The sequence below is a fragment of the Ranitomeya imitator genome, chromosome 5 (genome assembly GCF_032444005.1).
Source record: "Ranitomeya imitator isolate aRanImi1 chromosome 5, aRanImi1.pri, whole genome shotgun sequence".
Classification (NCBI taxonomy): domain Eukaryota; kingdom Metazoa; phylum Chordata; class Amphibia; order Anura; family Dendrobatidae; genus Ranitomeya; species Ranitomeya imitator.
In genome coordinates this window covers 350249643-350269479 of record NC_091286.1, presented here as the reverse complement: position 1 = coordinate 350269479, position 19837 = coordinate 350249643, and the positions used below count along the sequence as shown (strand labels likewise).

Here is a 19837-nt window from a genome sequence, read left to right as displayed (position 1 = left end):
TTTTCCGTCTTATTGCAACAAAACTGCAAGTAGGGACTTCCTCACAGGGAGTTTTCACATGTAGTTCTTCCCTATCACATAACGTTAGATCTTTGGGACCTTAATGGTCCTAGGAGTCTTACAGTAGACTCCTTTTGATCCGGACAGACTTTACTATCAAGGAAGGTCGCCCTTTTTTCTCTGCGATCTTGTCATCCTGATGACTCTTCGGAGCTACGGAGCTAGCCGCTCTGTTCTTTCAGACTTTTTTCCCTTATTACCTTCAAGGCAAGGTTGTCCTCAGGCCATCCCAATCCCTTGTTACCAAGGTGGCATTGTATTTTCACTGTTATGAGGGCATCGTTCTTCCCTCATCTCTTTCGGCACCAGTCCACAAAACTGAATGGGTTCCACATATTCTGGATGAAGTGAGTGCTCTGAGTAGGTACATCGCGAGGACGGCGTCCTTCCGAAGGTTGGACGCTTTATTTGGGCTTCCTGACGTTTAGAAGGGAAGGCTTCCTGATGGTTACAGGAAAGGTTTAGCCGTTTCATTGGCCATGTTAGCCTGGTGGATTCGTTACACCATCCAGGAGTCCTTCCGTGTTAGATGTCATCCTATCTCCCTGTCTATCAAGGTTTCTTGGGTTCTAAGCACCAGGCATCGGCAAAGCACGCCTGCAAGCTTGCGGGTTCATCCAGTCTGCATGCATTCTTGAAGCACTATAATTCTCAGACTACCACAGATGTGAGTCTGGGCAGGCGGACTCTGCAGGCCGCGGTGGCGCACATGTAAGTAGCGGTTACACAGGGCCTGATCTGATGTTGTCCCCACCCAGGGACTGCTTTGGGACATCCCACAGTCTGTGTCCCTCAATGAGGCGAAGGAGAAATAGGGATTTTTGTGTACTCACCGTAAAATCCTTTTCTCCAAGCCATTCATTGGGGGACACAGCTCCTACCTGTTGTTAGCTTGTGCTTGTTTTATAATTTGATGTTCTATACTCTCATATATAATGTGACATGTTATGCGATCATATATTGTTATTGATCTCCTATTGCTTGTGCACCAAACTGGTTAGCTGAGAGCCAGCAGGAGGGTGTATACTGCAGAGGAGGAGCTAACTTTCTTTGTATCACTTAGTGTCAGCCTCCTAGAGGCAGCAGCATACACCCACGGTCTGTGTTCCCCAATGAATGGCTCGGAGAAAAGGATTTTACGGTGAGTACACAAAAATCCTCATTTTTCGTGATCTGGGGCTGGGTGAGGGATTATTTTTTATGCACCAAGCTGATGTTTTTACTGATACAATTTTGAGCATTTGATCGCCCATTATTGGATTTCATTGCAATCTTGCGGCAACCAAAAATACGTAATTCTGGCATTTTGATTTTTTTCTCATTACACCGCTTACCGATCGGATTAAGAGGGAACCTGTCACCCCCAATATCGAGGGTGAGCTAAGCCCACCAGCATCAGGGGCTTATCTACAGCATTCTGGAATGCTGTAGATAAGCCCCCGATGTATCCTAAAAGATAAGAAAAAGAGGTTAGATTATACTCACCCAGGGGCAGTCCCGGTCCGGTCCGATGGGCGTCGCAGTCCGGTGCGGCGCCTCCCATCTTCATCAGATGACGTCCTCTTCTGGTCTTCATGCTGCGGCACAGGCGTAATTTGTCTGCCCTGTTGAGGAGCAAAGTACTGCAGTGCGCAGGCACCGGGCCTCTCTGACCTTTCACGGCACCTGCGCACTGCAGTACTTTGCTCTGACCCCAACAGGGCAGACAGAGTACGCCTGCATCGGAGCCACAGCATGAAGACCAGAAGAGGACGTCATCCTATGAAGATGGCAGGTCCCGGACCAGACCGCGATGCCCACTGGATCGGACCGCCCGCCCAGGTGAGTATAATCTAACCTCTTTTTCTCATCTCTTAGGATACATCGGGGGCTTATCTACAGCATTACAGAATGCTGTAAATAAGCCCCTGATGCTGGTGGGCTTAGCTCACCCTCGATTTTGGGGGTGACAGGCTCCCTTTAATTATTTTTATATTTTGATTGATCTGGATTTTCTGAGCACAGCAATACCAAATGTGTTTTTTTTCATCATATTATTTTTAATGGGGCAAGAGGTTTGTGCTTTGAACTTTTATGTTTTCTAATTTTTTTTAATTTATTTTTTACTTTTTACCTACTTCAATAGTCCCTTTAGGAGGCTTGCAGTTGCAATCTTCTGATCTCTTGTGCAACACATAGCAAGACTTCAGATCTGCAATGACAAGCACGAGTTTCTCCTGCAGACCCCAATTGTCATCCTAACCAATCGGCGTCCAATGATCATGTGACAGGGGCACCGATGGGTGTGGTTTGTAATGCGCTTCCGACATGCGCATGTTAAAAGCCACTGTCAGAGATTGACAGTGGCATTTAACATTTTAACAGCCAGGGGTGGATCGTGATTACAACCGCAGCTGTTAGGGGCACATGACAGTTGATTAAATCAGCTGTCATGTGCCTGACAATATGCAGGCTCAGCGCCGGAGCCCGCATCCAAGGGAGGAAGGCAACCTTTAACGTATAGGTACGTCAAAGGTTTTAAAGGGGTTAATAGGATATTTCCAAAAAATCATGGTATCCACATGCACAGCCTAGGGAATAACTTGCTGATGAGTCAGGGACAGACCTCTGTGACCCTAGCGATGCCAAGAACAGGGCTCTAGAACAGAGGTCCCCAACCGCCGGTCCGCGGACCAGGACCGGGCCGTTGAGGTTTTTCAGCCGGTCCGCTGTGCCGCTGACAGCTAGCTTCGCGGCCCTGCGCCTGGTCAGAGAACGCTCTGTGACAGCTCGCAGCTCCCGGCAGAGAACATTATGCAGGACAGGGCGGGGCGTCAGGCGGGTCTTAGTGACGCAGCCCTCCTGCGCAGCATGGTGTGTTCCTGATGGGGTGGGGCGGCAGGCTCTCCTCACTGACACGCCCAGTGGTGTATCTAGGGGGGGGGCAGCCGGCAGGGAGGGGCGCAGTCGGGCCGCCTCATTCGGCGGTCCGCAGTGTCTCCCCCGGCGGCTTCATTCTGCCGCCCCCGGTCAGGGAGTCAGCTGTTCTCTGTGCCGACTGTCAAGCTGACAGCCGGCACAGAGAAGCTGCAGAGCGCCGGCTCCCAACGTGTGCAGAGGTGGAGGGGAGCCCCTGCAGGGTGGCTGCGACGGGCAGGGAGAAATCCCCGCAGCTCCGCTGCCCAGCGATCTGTCTTCCTGCTTCCTCTCACACAGACGCGCCGCTGGATGACGTCATCATTCAGCGGCCGGCTGTGTCAGAGGAAGGCAATGAGATGCTGTGGTAGAGTGCGAGGAGAGGCGAGAGGGGTGTGTGAATGTGTGTGTGAGAATGTGTGTGCGAGAATGTGTGTGTGTGAGAATGTGTGTGAATGTGTGTGTGTGAGAATGTGTGTGTGTGAATGTGTGTGTGTGTGTGAGAATGTGAATGTGTGTGTGTGAGAGTGTGTGTGTGAATGTGTGTGTGAGAATGTGTGTGTGTGTGTGTGTGTGAGAATGTGTGTGTGTGAATGTGTGTGTGTGTGTGTGTGAATGTGTGTGTGTGTGAATGTGTATGTGTGTGTGAATGTGTGTGTGTGTGAATGTGTGTGTGTGTGCGTGAATGTGTGTGTGTGAATGTGTGTGTGAGAATGTGTGTGTGTGAATGTGTGAATCACATTCTCATTATAAATGTCATAATTACATGATAAGTATGCACTAAGCTCCACCCCTCCATAACCCCACCCCCATATGACCAGAGCCCCACCCCTGCCCCACCCCCACCCCACCGGGCCATGGAAAACTGGTCTTGCTTAAAGCCGGTCCCTGGTGCAAAAAAGGTTGGGGACCTCTGCTCTAGAACACAGAGATCAGAGCTTTTTAGCCTCATTCTCAACAAAGTGAAGGTGTACATGCATGGCCTCTGCTTCATTCATTATCTTTGGGACTGCTAAGCATAGCGCTCAGCTATTCCTGTCAGCTCTATAGATGTTGAATTGAGCAGAGGCCTACAGGCACACCTCTGCTCTGTTCAGGATGGGACTGCAGATCCATATTTCCAGGGTTTTGAAGCCTCGTTCTGAGAATTGTTAAGAGTCCCGGTGGGCTGCCCCCAGCAATCAAGTTGTCCCCTATACAATGGATAAGGGATAACATGATATTTTGGAAATACCCCTTTAAATGGTTATTATATATTGGATGTTATGAATAAAGTAAATTTATGTAGTAAAAATGAAGATTTTTGGTAACATAAAATCTCTCTTTCATAGCCTTTACTGGGGGGCACAGAAACCAAGGGTTATATGCTGGAGGCTGACTGCAACAGCCATTGCCAGCACCCTTGCATGGTTACCCTGCTCTCTGCATGCAGGGACCCCTACACACTAACCGCCCCGGCCACATCAGCGTCCTCGCGCTCCTCCTCCCTCTGTACAAGCCGCACTGTCCTCCAGTGGTGCACCTAGTGCGCTCATGCTTCCTGCTCTTAAAGGGGCAGCGCGCACACCTGCAAGGATGCCAATAGCTGGGAGGAATCTTGTATATAAGGCACCCTCCTCAATAGGGCAACCCCTATAGTTAGTTTGTTATGGGTGTTGGTGTGTGCAACTGTATGTTGCCAGGTCTCCTGCCCTTGGTCTGTTATAGTTATTCACTTATCCTATGTTGTTTCATTAGTCTAGTACAGTGTGTATGTGATCCTATGGCCGCTTCAACGGTATCTGAACCCAAAACTGCAGCGGCATTATTTGAACCGTTTCCCGTTAAACTGCATGTCTGAACAAGAACCTATCTCTGAGATCCACATTATTCAGACTGTCCGTCAGTCTCCGAATCCTGCTTGCCAGTGACTTTGGTAATGTCTCCCCGTCCAGCTAACCTGACCCATTGAGATTGGCAACTGCAGTGTCGGGGATTACTTGGGAGTGGTACCTGGTGGCTACCTGCAGCTCAAGCTTGAATCCACTTTCAGGAACTCCAGTGAACACCACGTAGCCGCTTAGCTACACCCCTCCTAGGCACGGCCAACCCTGTGGTACAGTGGGTCCACTAACCACGTGCGCCACCTGTGAGCGTGACACTGACATCAAGAATACATCTTAGAAAAAAAAAGCAGACTCCTCCGAACAGCCTATATTTGGCCAACCACCACCCAGCTTTTAAGTTAAGACAAAAGCAATAGGAGGAACAAAATCAAGACCTTCCCAAACAAGGGAGGTTTCTGTGTCCCCCAATAAAGGCTGTGAGAAAGAGATTTTTTTTTTGCTCGGACACTTCTTTGAGGGACACAGGAACCATTTTACATCTAAAAGTAGTCCTTGAGGTGGGAAATCTAATACCAGTATTGCAAAAGGAGTAATAGCAAACCCTTAAGTTGCTACCCAAGCAACTGCCACTTGTAGTACCCTTCTGCTAAGACTTGCATTCATAGATGCAAAGATTAGAGCTCTGCAAAGATGTGACCTGAAGACTAATTAGTGGCCCTACGGAATAGAAGATCAATTCCAAGGCAAATACTGGCCTGAAAGTCATATCTGTGTCTGCCTCCAACGTGACACTAAGCTAATGGGTGTTGGATGGCTAGTTGTCAGCGGTTGGGGAGTTGCCAGCTTTTTTGCTAAGGTGTATTCTTAGTGTCAACCTCCAGGTGGCTGCCTATAACCCACGGTTCCTGTGTCCCTAATGAGGTGTCTGAGAAACTACACACAAATTAATTGTTAATTGAAATATTAAGTTAGTAAAACTTCATCGAAAACATTCTTTTAACAATTTTATTGAGCCTAAAACCCAATGCAAGTATTAATTCTAAGATTCTGTAATTAAATGTTTATTTTATCTAGATGCAATAGTAGAGAGCAAGACTTTAATCAAACCACTCTTTATTCAATTTAATGAGCATTAAACCCAAATGCAATGCACATATTAATGTTATATCAAGATAATTAAATACATGCTTTATTTAGACAACAGGAAGCTTTGAAGAAGAGCCAACTGTGTTATATCACCAGACGCTGAGCTCTCTCACAGCAGATGATCTCCCGTTTCTCCAAAAAGAGGTAACAGTTCATATTTAGTTCAGGTCCATAAATTGTTACAAACACATCTTCACATGCAACTTTGATGTAAGTTTATTATTTTATATTAATTATTTGGACTCCTTTCATACAAGTTATAAAGTTATTTGCATCACAGGGAAAAAATATATTCTTTATGGTTTTGGTGATTTTATATAATTACATATTTTTTCAGCTTTTTTTTAACAGTGCCTTCACCTCCTAAGCTAGAAAGTAATATCACCTCTTAAGCTAGAAAGTAATATTTACCGTAATATTGCTCTAAATAGTTTAAGCGATCAACTGATCACAGGTTCAATTGCGGTCCATAGGTGGACTAAAATATTTAATATACTGTATAATTAAGCAAAAAAAGATAATTATAACAAAAATACCTAAAGGTTTAAAATCACTCCTTTTTTGCCCCTTCAAAATAGAGATTTTAAAAAAATATTTAGTAAGGTCATGTCCAAAAAAGACAAATCTCTCAAAATCCAAAACTTTTAACCAGTGGTTTAAACAATTTTATATCTCCAAAAATGCCATTTTTCAGTTGCTACACTTACCTCCAAAAAATGCAATAAAGAGGTCAAAATGTCAAATGTACCCCAAAATGATATCTAAAAAGCTGTCAGCCCAGGACACAAAATAAAAGCCCTCACACAGATCCAACTACAAAAAAATGTAAAATGTTCTGTGTTGCAGAAAATGGCAACACAAATAGATACATATATTTTTTACAAATTGCAGATTTTTTTCTCCACTAAAATAAAAAAAACTGGATAACTTTGGTATCTACATAATTCTACTGACATGAGAATCATATTTTCAGGTTGTTTCTACCACACAATAAACACAAAACCCCAACAACAAGCATTAGATCCATAAACAAACTTTTCTAAAATTAGATTACTTAGGCTAAGTTCACACTGCGTTATTGCAGTCCGTTCAACACATCCGTTAAACGGACTGCACTAACGCAAGTGCCGACGTTTACACAGCGCTAGCGCAGATGGAGCATCTGCTAGCTCCATCTGCGCTAGCAGTGCGCTAGCAGTGTGCTTGCAGTGACGGACCCGGAAGCGCTGCAGCCTGCGTCTCGGGTCTGTCACTCAATGACGGCACATCGCTAGCGCATGCCCATTGTGGGTGTACGCTAGCGATGTGTCCGCCATTGAAAGTAATGGCGGCGTTAACGGACTACGTTACACTGCGTTATGCCGCGGTGTAACGTAGTCCGTTAAACGGGTCACACTAACGCAGTGTGAACCCAGCCTTACACGCTTTCTTTAGCAGGTAAAACTCAAGCAACTTCACTTTACCACTTACACTACTCAAGCAACCATGCCTCTTTCTATGCTAAGCTACAACATATGAGGTCACGACTGAGCATGATATTTCCCACCCTTGACATCATCTGCAAGGAGTTTGTATGTTCTCCTAGTCTTTGCGTCGGTTTGTTCCCACATTATAAAGACATAATGATAGGGAATTTAGATTGTGAGCCCCATTGGGGACAGTGATGATGATGATGACTGTAAAACACTGTGGAATTAATGGCATTATATAAGTGAGAAGAATAAAACAACAATGCTATACAACTAGAATAGACCTACTCCTCCTCAAGGACTCTTTGCAGTATATTTGCCACTAAGTTACCTGTATTTATATAGAATGGATGGATGGCCTTAAAAAAAACACCGCAACTATTTTTCCCTTAAGCCTCTTGATTGTATGTAATAAAATGTAAATGTCTTAAAATACTTACAGATTTCTGTCTTTTCTGGTTTCCGGCATCACTCCTGTCCTCTTCTGAATGCAAATCAGACTGGCAAGCTCATTTGGCCATTTACAGGTGCTTCTCACAAAATTAGAATATCGTCAAAAAGTTAATTTATTTAAGTTCTTCAATATAAAAAGTGAAACTTATATATTATATAGAGTCATTACAAACTGGGGCGTACATAGAAATCATGGCACCCCATAGTAAAAGTCTGAATGGGCCCCCCCACAAAAAAAAATCATCGCCGAGCCCAGCTCACCGTCTTGAGTCTCCATACAGCCTCAGCTCCTCGTGTTCTGCCTCCAACAGCCAGTAGCCACCCTCACATGCGCAACTACTTTCGGACGGGCCCAGCATACACTGCTCTCTCTGGCTCGAAAGCTACATCATCCAGGAGGTGTGGCGTCATTAATTATGCAAATCCAGCCAGAGAGTTCAGCCGAGAGCAGTGCAGGACTAGAAAGGAAGAGTTAGGAGGAGCCAGGTACAGAGTGACGGTGGCGCGCACATTTAAATAAAGACTCATGGCACAGCACAGCCCAGGGGCGGACACTGACAGCTTGGGGCCCCTGTGCAAGAAATGTGTCTGGGCCCCCTCCTTTCATGGCGACAAAGCTGCGTATATATACACTACCGTTCAAAAGTTTAGGGTCACCCAGACAATTTTGTGTTTTCCATGATAACTCATACTTTTATTAATTAATAAATTGAAAATCTAGTCCAGACATTGACAAAGTTCGAAAAAAATATTTTTATTTGAAATAATAATTTTCTCCTTCAAACTTTGCTTTCGTCAAAGAATGCTCCCTTTGCAGCAATTACAGCATTGCAGACCTTTGGCATTCTAGCAGTTAATTTGCTGAGGTAATCTGGAGAAATTTTACCCCATGCTTCCAGAAGACCCTCCCACAAGTTGGTTTGGCTTGATGGGCACTTTTTGGCATACCAAACGGTCAAGCTGCTCCCACAATATTTCAATGGGATTGAGATCTGGTGACTGCACTGGCCACTCCATTACAGATAGAATACCAGCTGCCTGCTTCTTCCCTAAATAGTTCTTGCATTATTTAAAGGTATGCTTTGGGTCATTGTCCTGTTGTAGGATGAAATTGTCTCCAATCAAGCACTATGGCATGGCGTTGCAAAATGGAGTGATAGCCTTCCTTATTCAAAATCCCCTTTGCCTTGTACAAATCTCCCACTTTACCAGCACCAAAGCAACCCCAGACCATCACATTACCTCCACCATGCTTGACAGATGGCGTCAGGCACTCTTCCAGCATCTTTTCAGTTGATCCAAACACCTTAAACTTGGATTTGTCCGTCCATAACAATTTTTTCCATTCTTCCTCTGTCCAATATCTGTGTTCTTTTGCCCATATTAATCTTTTCCTTTTATTAGCCAGTCTCAGATATGGCTTTTTCTTTGTCATTCTGCCCTGAAGGCCAGCATCCCGGAGTCGCCTCTTCACTGCAGACATTGACACTGGCATTTTGCCTGTACTATTTAATGAAGCTGCCAGTTAAGGACCTGTGAGACGTCGACTTTTCACACTACGGACTCTAATATACTTGTCTTGTTGCTCAGTTTTGCAGCGGGGCCTCCCACTTCTCTTTCTAGTCTGGTTAGAGCCTGTTTATGTTCTCCTCTGAAGGGAGTAGTACAAACGGTTGTAGGAAATCTTCAGTTTCTTGGCAATGTCTCACATGGAATAGCCTTCATTTCTAAGAGCAAGAATAGACTGTTGAGTTACACATGAAAGTTCTTTTATTCTGGCCATTTTGAGAGTTTAATGGAGCCAAGAAATGTAATGCTCCAGATTCTCAACTAGCTCAAAGGAAGGTCAGGTTTATAGGTTCTCAAATCAGCCAAACTGTTTTCAGCTGTGCTAACATACTTGCACAAGGGTTTTCAAGGGTATTCTAACCATCCATTAGCCTTCTTACACAGTTAGCAAACACAGAGTACCATAAGAACACTGGAGTGATGGTTGCTGGAAATGGGCCTCTATACACCTATGAAGATATTGCATTACAAACCAGATGTTTGCAGCTAGAATAGTCATTTACCACATTAACAATGTATAGAGTGTATTTCTGAATAATATAATGTTAGCTTCAATGGAAAAACTGTGCTTTTCTTTCAAAAATAAGGAAATTTCTAAGTGACCCTAAACTTTTAAACGGTAGTGTATATCTAATATATAAAGCTGAATGTGTGTGTGTATGTGTGTGTGTGTGTGTGTATGTATGTCCGGGATTGGCATCTGCACCGTCGCAGCTACAGCCACAAAATTTTGCACAGTCACACGTCTGCACAAAAGTTGCAACACATGCAAAAGTTGCCTCACACAAAACTTGCACATACTCAAAAGGCACCACACATAAAACTCGCCACGCGCAAAACTTGCTGCACACAGCTTGCTACACTAACCTGTCACATGCAACTCGACACACAAAAAATTGCTACACGCATGTTGCCACACAAAACTCATCTCACAAAAGTCGCTACATGCATGTCGCCACATGCAATTCGACACACACATCTTGACACATGAAACTCGCCCTAAAACACACACAAGTCTGGTATTATCCTTCAAAAATAAAAATCTGATTAATAAGCAGACAAACTGCAAGAGCAACAAATGTACCATATAGGAAATACGGCAGCAGTCAGTCACATGACCTGTCTATTATGCGTATGTGTGAGCTAATATATACTGCCAGGGGGGAGGGCTTCCTGTTGGCTGGGGATTTATCAGGCTGCCAATTTAGCTTACAAATACTGAGGTAAAATTACTGACCAAATAACGTGTGAACGCGGTCTAATACAGGAGGGGATGACATACAGATATATACTATACACAGGGGAGATGACACACAGATATATACTATATACAGGAGAGATGACACACAGGTATATACTATATACAGGAGGAGATGACACACAGGTATATACTATATACAGGAAGAGATGACACACACATATATACTATATACAGGTGAGATGACACACAGGTATATACTATATACAGGAGGAGATGACATACAGGTATATACTATATACAGGAGGAGATGACACACTGGTATATACTATATACAGGGGAGATGACATACAGGTACATACTATATACAGGGGAGATGACACACAGGTATATACTATATACAGGAGGAGATGACACACTGGTATATACTATATACAGGGGAGATGACATACAGGTACATACTATATACAGGGGAGATGACACACAGGTATATTCTATATACAGGAGGAGATGACACACAGGTATATACTATATACAGGAGGAGATGACACACAGGTATATACTATATACAGGGGAGATGACACACACATACTATTTACAGGGGAGATGACACACAGGTATATACTATATACAGGAGGAGATGACACACAGGTATATACTATATACAGGAGGAGATGACACACACATATATACTATAAACAGGGTAGATGACACACAGGTATATACTATATACAGGAGGAGATGACACACTGGTATATACTATATACAGGGGAGATGACATACAGGTACATACTATATACAGGGGAGATGACACACAGGTATATACTATATACAGGAGGAGATGACACACTGGTATATACTATATACAGGGGAGATGACATACAGGTACATACTATATACAGGGGAGATGACACACAGGTATATACTATATACAGGAGGAGATGACACACAGGTATATACTATATACAGGAGGAGATGACACACAGGTATATACTATATACAGGGGAGATGACACACACATATATACTATTTACAGGGGAGATGACACACAGGTATATACTATATACAGGAGGAGATGACACACAGGTATATACTATATACAGGAGGAGATGACACACACATATATACTATAAACAGGGTAGATGACACACAGGTATATACTATATACAGGAGGAGATGACACACTGGTATATACTATATACAGGGGAGATGACATACAGGTACATACTATATACAGGGGAGATGACACACAGGTATATACTATATACAGGGGAGATGACACACAGGTATATACTATATACAGGGGAGATGACACACAGGTATATACTATATACAGGAGATGACACACAGGTATATACTATATACAGGAGGAGATGAATTACAGGTACATACTATATACAGGAGGAGATGACACACAGATATATACTATATACAGGAGGAGATGACACACAGGTGTATACTATATACAGGAGGAGATGACACACAGGTATATACTATATACAGGGGAGATGACACACAGGTATATACTATATACAGGGGAGATGACACACAGGTATATACTATATACAGGAGATGACACACAGGTATATACTATATACAGGAGGAGATGAATTACAGGTACATACTATATACAGGAAGAGATGACACACAGATATATACTATATACAGGAGGAGATGACACACAGGTATATACTATATACAGGAGGAGATGACACACAGGTATATACTATATACAGGGGAGATGACACACGTATATACTATATACAGGAGGAGATGACACACAGATATATACTATATACAGGAGCAGATGACATACAGGTATATACTATATACAGGAGGAGATGACACAGGTATATACTATATACAGGAGGAGATGACTTACAGGTATATACTATATACAGGAGGAGATGACACTTGTATATACTATATACAGGAGGAGATGACATATAGGTATATACTATATAAAAGAGGAGATGACACATAGGTATATAGAGGAGGAGATGACATACAGCAGGTATATACTATATACTGGGGAGATGACATACAGGTATATACTATATACAGGAGATGACATACAGGTATAAACTATATATAAGAGGAGATGACATACAGGTATATAGTATATACAGAAGAGATGACATACAGGTATATACTATATACAGGAGGAGATGCCATACAGCAGGTATATGCTATTTATAGGGGAGATGACATACAGGTATATACTATATACAGGAGATGACATACAGGTGTATACTATATATAAGGGAGATGGCAAACATGTATACAGTGGGGCAAAAAAGTATTTAGTCAGTCAGCAATAGTGCAAGTTCCACCACTTAAAAAGATGAGAGGCGTCTGTAATTTACATCATAGGTAGACCTCAACTATGGGAGACAAACTGAGAAAAAAAAATCCAGAAAATCACATTGTCTGTTTTTTTTAACATTTTATTTGCATATTATGGTGGAAAATAAGTATTTGGTCAGAAACAAACAATCAAGATTTCTGGCTCTCACAGACCTGTAACTTCTTCTTTAAGAGTCTCCTCTTTCCTCCACTCATTACCTGTAGTAATGGCACCTGTTTAAACTTGTTATCGGTATAAAAAGACACCTGTGCACACCCTCAAACAGTCTGACTCCAAACTCCACTATGGTGAAGACCAAAGAGCTGTCAAAGGACACCAGAAACAAAATTGTAGCCCTGCACCAGGCTGGGAAGACTGAATCTGCAATAGCCAACCAGCTTGGAGTGAAGAAATCAACAGTGGGAGCAATAATTAGAAAATGGAAGACATACAAGACCACTGATAATCTCCCTCGATCTGGGGCTCCACGCAAAATCCCACCCCGTGGGGTCAGAATGATCACAAGAACGGTGAGAAAAAATCCCAGAACCACGCGGGGGGACCTAGTGAATGAACTGCAGAGAGCTGGGACCAATGTAACAAGGCCTACCATAAGTAGCACACTACGCCACCATGGACTCAGATCCTGCAGTGCCAGACGTGTCCCACTGCTTAAGCCAGTACATGTCCGGGCCCGTCTGAAGTTTGCTAGAGAGCATTTGGATGATCCAGAGGAGTTTTGGGAGAATGTCCTATGGTCTGAAGAAACCAAACTGGAACTGTTTGGTAGAAACACAACTTGTCATGTTTGGAGGAAAAAGAATACTGAGTTGCATCCATCAAACACCATACCTACTGTAAAGCATGGTGGTGGAAACATCATGCTTTGGGGCTGTTTCTCTGCAAAGGGGCCAGGACGACTGATCCGGGTACATGAAAGAATGAATGGGGCCATGTATCGTGAGATTTTGAGTGCAAACCTCCTTCCATCAGCAAGGGCATTGAAGATGAAACGTGGCTGGGTCTTGCAACATGACAATGATCCAAAGCACACCGCCAGGGCAACGAAGGAGTGGCTTCGTAAGAAGCATTTCAAGGTCCTGGAGTGGCCTAGCCAGTCTCCAGATCTCAACCCTATAGAAAACCTTTGGAGGGAGTTGAAAGTCCGTGTTGCCAAGCGAAAAGCCAAAAACATCACTGCTCTACAGGAGATCTGCATGGAGGAATGGGCCAACATACCAACAACAGTGTGTGGCAACCTTGTGAAAACTTACAGAAAACGTTTGACCTCTGTCATTGCCAACAAAGGATATATTACAAAGTATTGAGATGAAATTTTGTTTCTGACCAAATACTTATTTTCCACCATAATATGCAAATAAAATGTTAAAAAAACAGACAATGTGATTTTCTGGATTTTTTTTTCTTAGTTTGTCTCCCATAGTTGAGGTCTACCTATGATGTAAATTACAGACGCCTCTCATCTTTTTAAGTGGTGGAACTTGCACTATTGCTGACTGACTAAATACTTTTTTACCCCACTGTATACTGAGGGGAAAATGAGAGGTGTGAGGTGAAAATGAGGGGTGTGAGGTGAAAATGAAAAGGAGTGAGGAAAAATAGTGGAGTAATCAGAAAATGACAGATGTGAGGTCGAAATGACTAGTGTTAGGGGGAATGAAGGGAGTGAGGGGGAAAATGAGAGGTGTAAGGGAGAAAATGAGAGATGTGAGGGTGAAAATGAGAGGCGTGATGGGAAAATAAGAGAAGTGAGGTGCTATAACTAACCACAGATATTTACTATGCCCAGGCAAAGTAACAACAATACACTATGTAAGAGGCAGCACTGTACATAACACATAACAGCAGAGGAAGCTATATAATAAGTGACGGCACCATATATAACTAAAGAGGATGGTATGTAATAAGGGACGGTGTTATACATGAAAAAAGATTAAACTATGTAACTAAGGATGGTGTTATACATAATAAGTGAGTACACTATGTAATAACGGACTGTGCTACTGTATACATAAAAAGTGACTACACTATATACTGAGGGATGGCGCTATACATAATAAGCGAGTAAACTATATACTAAGGGACTGTGCTAAACATAGTAAGTGAGTACACTATATGCTAAGGGGCTGTGCTATAAATAATAAGTGAGTACACTACATAATAAGGGACTGTGTTAAACATAATAAGCAATAATAACGTCTTCCTCCTCCCCCTGTTCCTAAATCCATTATAAATTTGTCTTCCTCCCCAGCATCTCATTATTGTCCTCTCCCCCACACCATCACCTCCATCATTTCCTCCTCCTCTATCACCCCATCATTGCCCTTTCCACCATCATTGTCCTTTCCACTACCACCATTATTGCCTTTTCCCCTACCACCCCATCATTGCCCATTCCGCCACCTCCATCATTTCCTCCTCCCCCACCCCATTATTGCCCTTTCCACCACCCCATCATTCCTTTCTCCCCCACCACCTCATCATTGCCCTCCCTGCCACCCCCATCATTGCCTTCTCCACATCACCCCCATCGATGCCCTCTCCTCCACCTACACACACTCACAGACACACAGCACCATTCACCTCTCTGCATGGTCCTCCACAGCGCTACGCATGCACGCACGCACACACATACCACCACTCATCTCTACACACACACACACACCAGGCAGCACCTCTCACCTCTCCGCATGCTCTCCCGCAGCCGCAGCATCACTGTCGCCGGCAACTTCTTCTCACTGGCACAGTGGCCATGGCACTGAATGATGATGTCATCCAACCGTGCCGCTGACTGCTGTGTTATACAGGAAGCGCGGGCAGGAAGCAGGACGGATTGCTGCACATCTGCTGCCATTTTCTCTTGTTGGCAGCGGAGCTGCCGGGATCTCTCCGTGCCCGCCGCACTTGAGGGCAATCTGGCCAGGGGCCTCTTGGGGCCAGATAAACAGGTTAGATTGCCCACATTATTAGCCACCTTGCTCTGCCCCCCCTCCCGAGCCTCTGGGCCCCCCTCACCCCTCAGGTCCCATAGCAGTCGCGTGGCCTGCCGCCATTGGCAGTACACCACTGATTACAAACAGAGTGATCTATTTCAAGTGTTTATTTCTGTTAATGTCGATGAGTATGGCTTACAGCCAATAAAAACCCAGAAGTCATTATCTCAGTAAATTAGAATACTTTATAACACCAGCTTGAAAAATGATTTTAAAGTCCAAAATGTTGGCCTACTGAAATGTATGTTCAGTAAATGCACTCAAGACTTGATCGGGCTCCCTTTGCATCAATGTGGCATGGCATGGAGGCAATCAGCCTGTGGCACTGCTGAGGTGTTATGGAAGCTCAGGTTGCTTTGATAGCAGCCTTCAGCTCATCTGCATTGTTGGGTCTGGTGTCTCTCATCTTCCCCTTGACAATACCCCATCGATTCTCTATGGGGTTAAGCTCAGGTGAGTTTGCTGTCCAATCAAGCATAGTGATACTGTTGTTTTTAAACCAGGTATTGGTACTTTTGGCAGTGTGGACAAGTGCAAAGTCCTGCTGGATAATTAAATTTCCATCTCCAAAAAGCTTGTCGGCAGAGGGAAGCATGAAGTGCTCCAAAATTTACTGGTAGACGGCTGCGCTGACTTTGGTCTTGATAAAACACAATGGACCTACACCAGCAGATGACATGGCTCCCTAAACCAGGGGTCTCAAACTGCATTCCTCGAGGTCCGCAAACCATGTGTGTTTGCAAGATTTCCTTAGCATTGCACAAGGTGCTGGAATCATTATGTGTGTATGTTATTAAATTATCACCTGTGCAGTACAAGGAAATCCTGAAAACATGACCTGTTTGCAGCCCTTGAAGAATGCAGTTTGTGACCTCTGCCCTAAACCATCACTGATTAATGCAACTTCCCATTAGACCTCAAGCAACTTGGATTGTGTGCCTCTCCACTCCTCCTCCAGATTTCGGGGTCTTGATTTCCAAATAAAATGCAAAATTTACTTTCCTTGTGGAGTGTGAAAATGACTGCGTTCTGGTCTTTTGTCAAGTCAGCAGTCTTCCCCATGATTGTGGAGCCTACTGAAACAGACTAAGGACTTAAGAAGCCTTTCCAGGTATTTTTTGTTAATTATTCTAACTTACTGAAAAAATTATTTCTGGGTTTTCATTGGCTGTAAGCCATAATCATCAACATTAACAGAAATAAACACTTGAAATAGATCACTCTGTAATGACTCTATATAATCCATGAGTTTCAATTTTTGCATTTAAGAACTGAAATAAATTAACTTTTTGATGATATTCTAATTTTGTGAAATGCACCTGTACAGTGGGGCAAAAAAGAATTTAGTCAGTCAGCAATAGTGCAAGTTCCACCACTTAAAAAGATGAGAGGCGTCTGTAATTTACATCATAGGTAGACCTCAACTATGGGAGACAAACTGAGAAAAAAAATCCAGAAAATCACATTGTCTGTTTTTTTATCCTTTTTTTTAGCATATTATGGTGGAAAATAAGTATTTGGTCAGAAACAAACAATCAAGATTTCTGGCTCTCACAGACCTGTAACTTCTTCTTCAAGAGTCTCCTCTTTCCTCCACTCATTACCTGTAGTAATGGCACCTGTTTAAACTTGTTATCAGTATAAAAAGACACCTGTGCACACCCTCAAACAGTCTGACTCCAAACTCCACTATGGTGAAGACCAAAGAGCTGTCAAAGGACACCAGAAACAAAATTGTAGCCCTGCACCAGGCTGGGAAGACTGAATCTGCAATAGCCAACCAGCTTGGAGTGAAGAAATCAACAGTGGGAGCAATAATTAGAAAATGGAAGACATACAAGACCACTGATAATCTCCCTCGATCTGGGGCTCCCACCCCGTGGGGTCAGAATGATCACAAGAGCGGTGAGCAAAAATCCCAGAACCACGCGGGGGGACCTAGTGAATGAACTGCAGAGAGCTGGGACCAATGTAACAAGGCCTACCATAAGTAACACACTATGCCACCATGGACTCAGATCCTGCAGTGCCAGACGTGTCCCACTGCTTAAGCCAGTACATGTCCGGGCCCGTCTGAAGTTTGCTAGAGAGCATTTGGATGATCCAGAGGAGTTTTGGGAGAATGTCCTATGGTCTGATGAAACCAAACTGGAACTATTTGGTAGAAACACAACTTGTCGTGTTTGGAGGAAAAAGAATACTGAGTTGCATCCATCAAACACCATACCTACTGTAAAGCATGGTGGTGGAAACATCATGCTTTGGGGCTGTTTCTCTGCAAAGGGGCCAGGACGACTGATCCGGGTACATGAAAGAATGAATGGGGCCATGTATCATGAGATTTTGAGTGCAAACCTCCTTCCATCAGCAAGGGCATTGAAGATGAAACGTGGCTGGGTCTTTCAACATGACAATGATTCAAAGCACACCGCCAGGGCAACGAAGGAGTGGCTTTGTAAGAAGCATTTCAAGGTCCTGGAGTGGCCTAGCCAGTCTCCAGATCTCAACCCTATAGAAAACCTTTGGAGGGAGTTGAAAGTCCGTGTTGCCAAGCGAAAAGCCAAAAACATCACTGCTCTAGAGGAGATCTGCATGGAGGAATGGGCCAACATACCAACAACAGTGTGTGGCAACCTTGTGAAGACTTACAGAAAACGTTTGACCTCTGTCATTGCCAACAAAGGATATATTACAAAGTATTGAGATGAAATTTTGTTTTTGACCAAATACTTATTTTCCACCATAATATGCAAATAAAATGTTAAAAAAACAGACAATGTGATTTTCTGGATTTTTTTTTCTCAGTTTGTCTCCCATAGTTGAGGTCTACGTATGATGTAAATTACAGACGCCTCTCATCTTTTTAAGTGGTGGAACTTGCACTATTGCTGACTGACTAAATACTTTTTTGCCCCACTGTATGTGCTGAACAGAAATTGCATTTTCAATGAATGTCTATGTAGCTTTATTCCGAGTCTCATAGACTTACCCTGGGAAAGCAGTTGATGCTCTACACAGAAGACGTTGGTTAAGCCAGCAGTCACGTAGGCCACAAGAGGAATAAAACACAGCTGGAAACTGGAGAAGATAGCAATCAGTAAGCATTTTAGTACACTAAAGGTACCGTTACACTAAACGACTTACCAACGATCACAACCAACGATACGACCTGGCCGTGATCGTTGATAAGTCGTTGTGTGGTCGCTGGGGAGCTGTCACACAGACAGCTCTCTCCAGCAACCAACGATCAGGGGAAAGACTTCGGCATCGTTGAAACTGTCTTCAACGATGCCGAAGTACCCGGGAAACCAGGGTAAACATCGGGTTACTAAGTGCAGGGCCGCGCTTAGTAACCCGATATTTACCCTGGTTACCATTGTAAAAGTAAAAAAAAAAACACTACATACTCACATTCCGATGTCTGTCACGTCCCCCGCCATCAGCTTCCCGCACTGACTGTGTCAGCGCCGGCCGTAAAGCAGAGCACAGCGGTGACGTCACTGCTGTGCTCTGCTTTGCGGCCGGCGCTGACAGTCAGTGCAGGGAAGCTGACGGCGGGGGACGTGACAGACAGTATGTACTGTTTTTTTGTTTTTTTTTTTACTTTTACAATGGTAACCAGGGTAAATATCGGGTTAGTAAGCACGGCCCTGCGCTTAGTAATCCGATATTTACCCTGGTTACAAGTGAATACATCGCTGGATCGGCGTCACACATGCCGATCCAACGATGACAGCGGGTGATCAGTGACCAAAAAAAAGGTCCTGATCATTCCCCAACGACCAACGATCTCCCAGCAGGGGCCTGATCGTTGGTCGTTGTCACACATAACGAGATCGTTAGCGGGATCGTTGCTACGT

The 19837-nt window shown here is 43.8% G+C and overlaps 1 protein-coding gene across 1 annotated transcript in view; it reads left to right on the top strand.

Annotated features, from left to right (window-relative positions):
• LOC138637623 (dynein axonemal heavy chain 5-like) overlaps positions 1 to 19837 on the top strand; it is a 569265-nt gene that overhangs the window by 491288 nt on the left and 58140 nt on the right. Inside the window, exon 82 of the mRNA XM_069726456.1 lies at positions 5979 to 6071. Within this exon, the coding sequence (XP_069582557.1) occupies positions 5979 to 6071 (93 nt within the window). The remainder of the gene's footprint in view (positions 1 to 5978; positions 6072 to 19837) is intronic.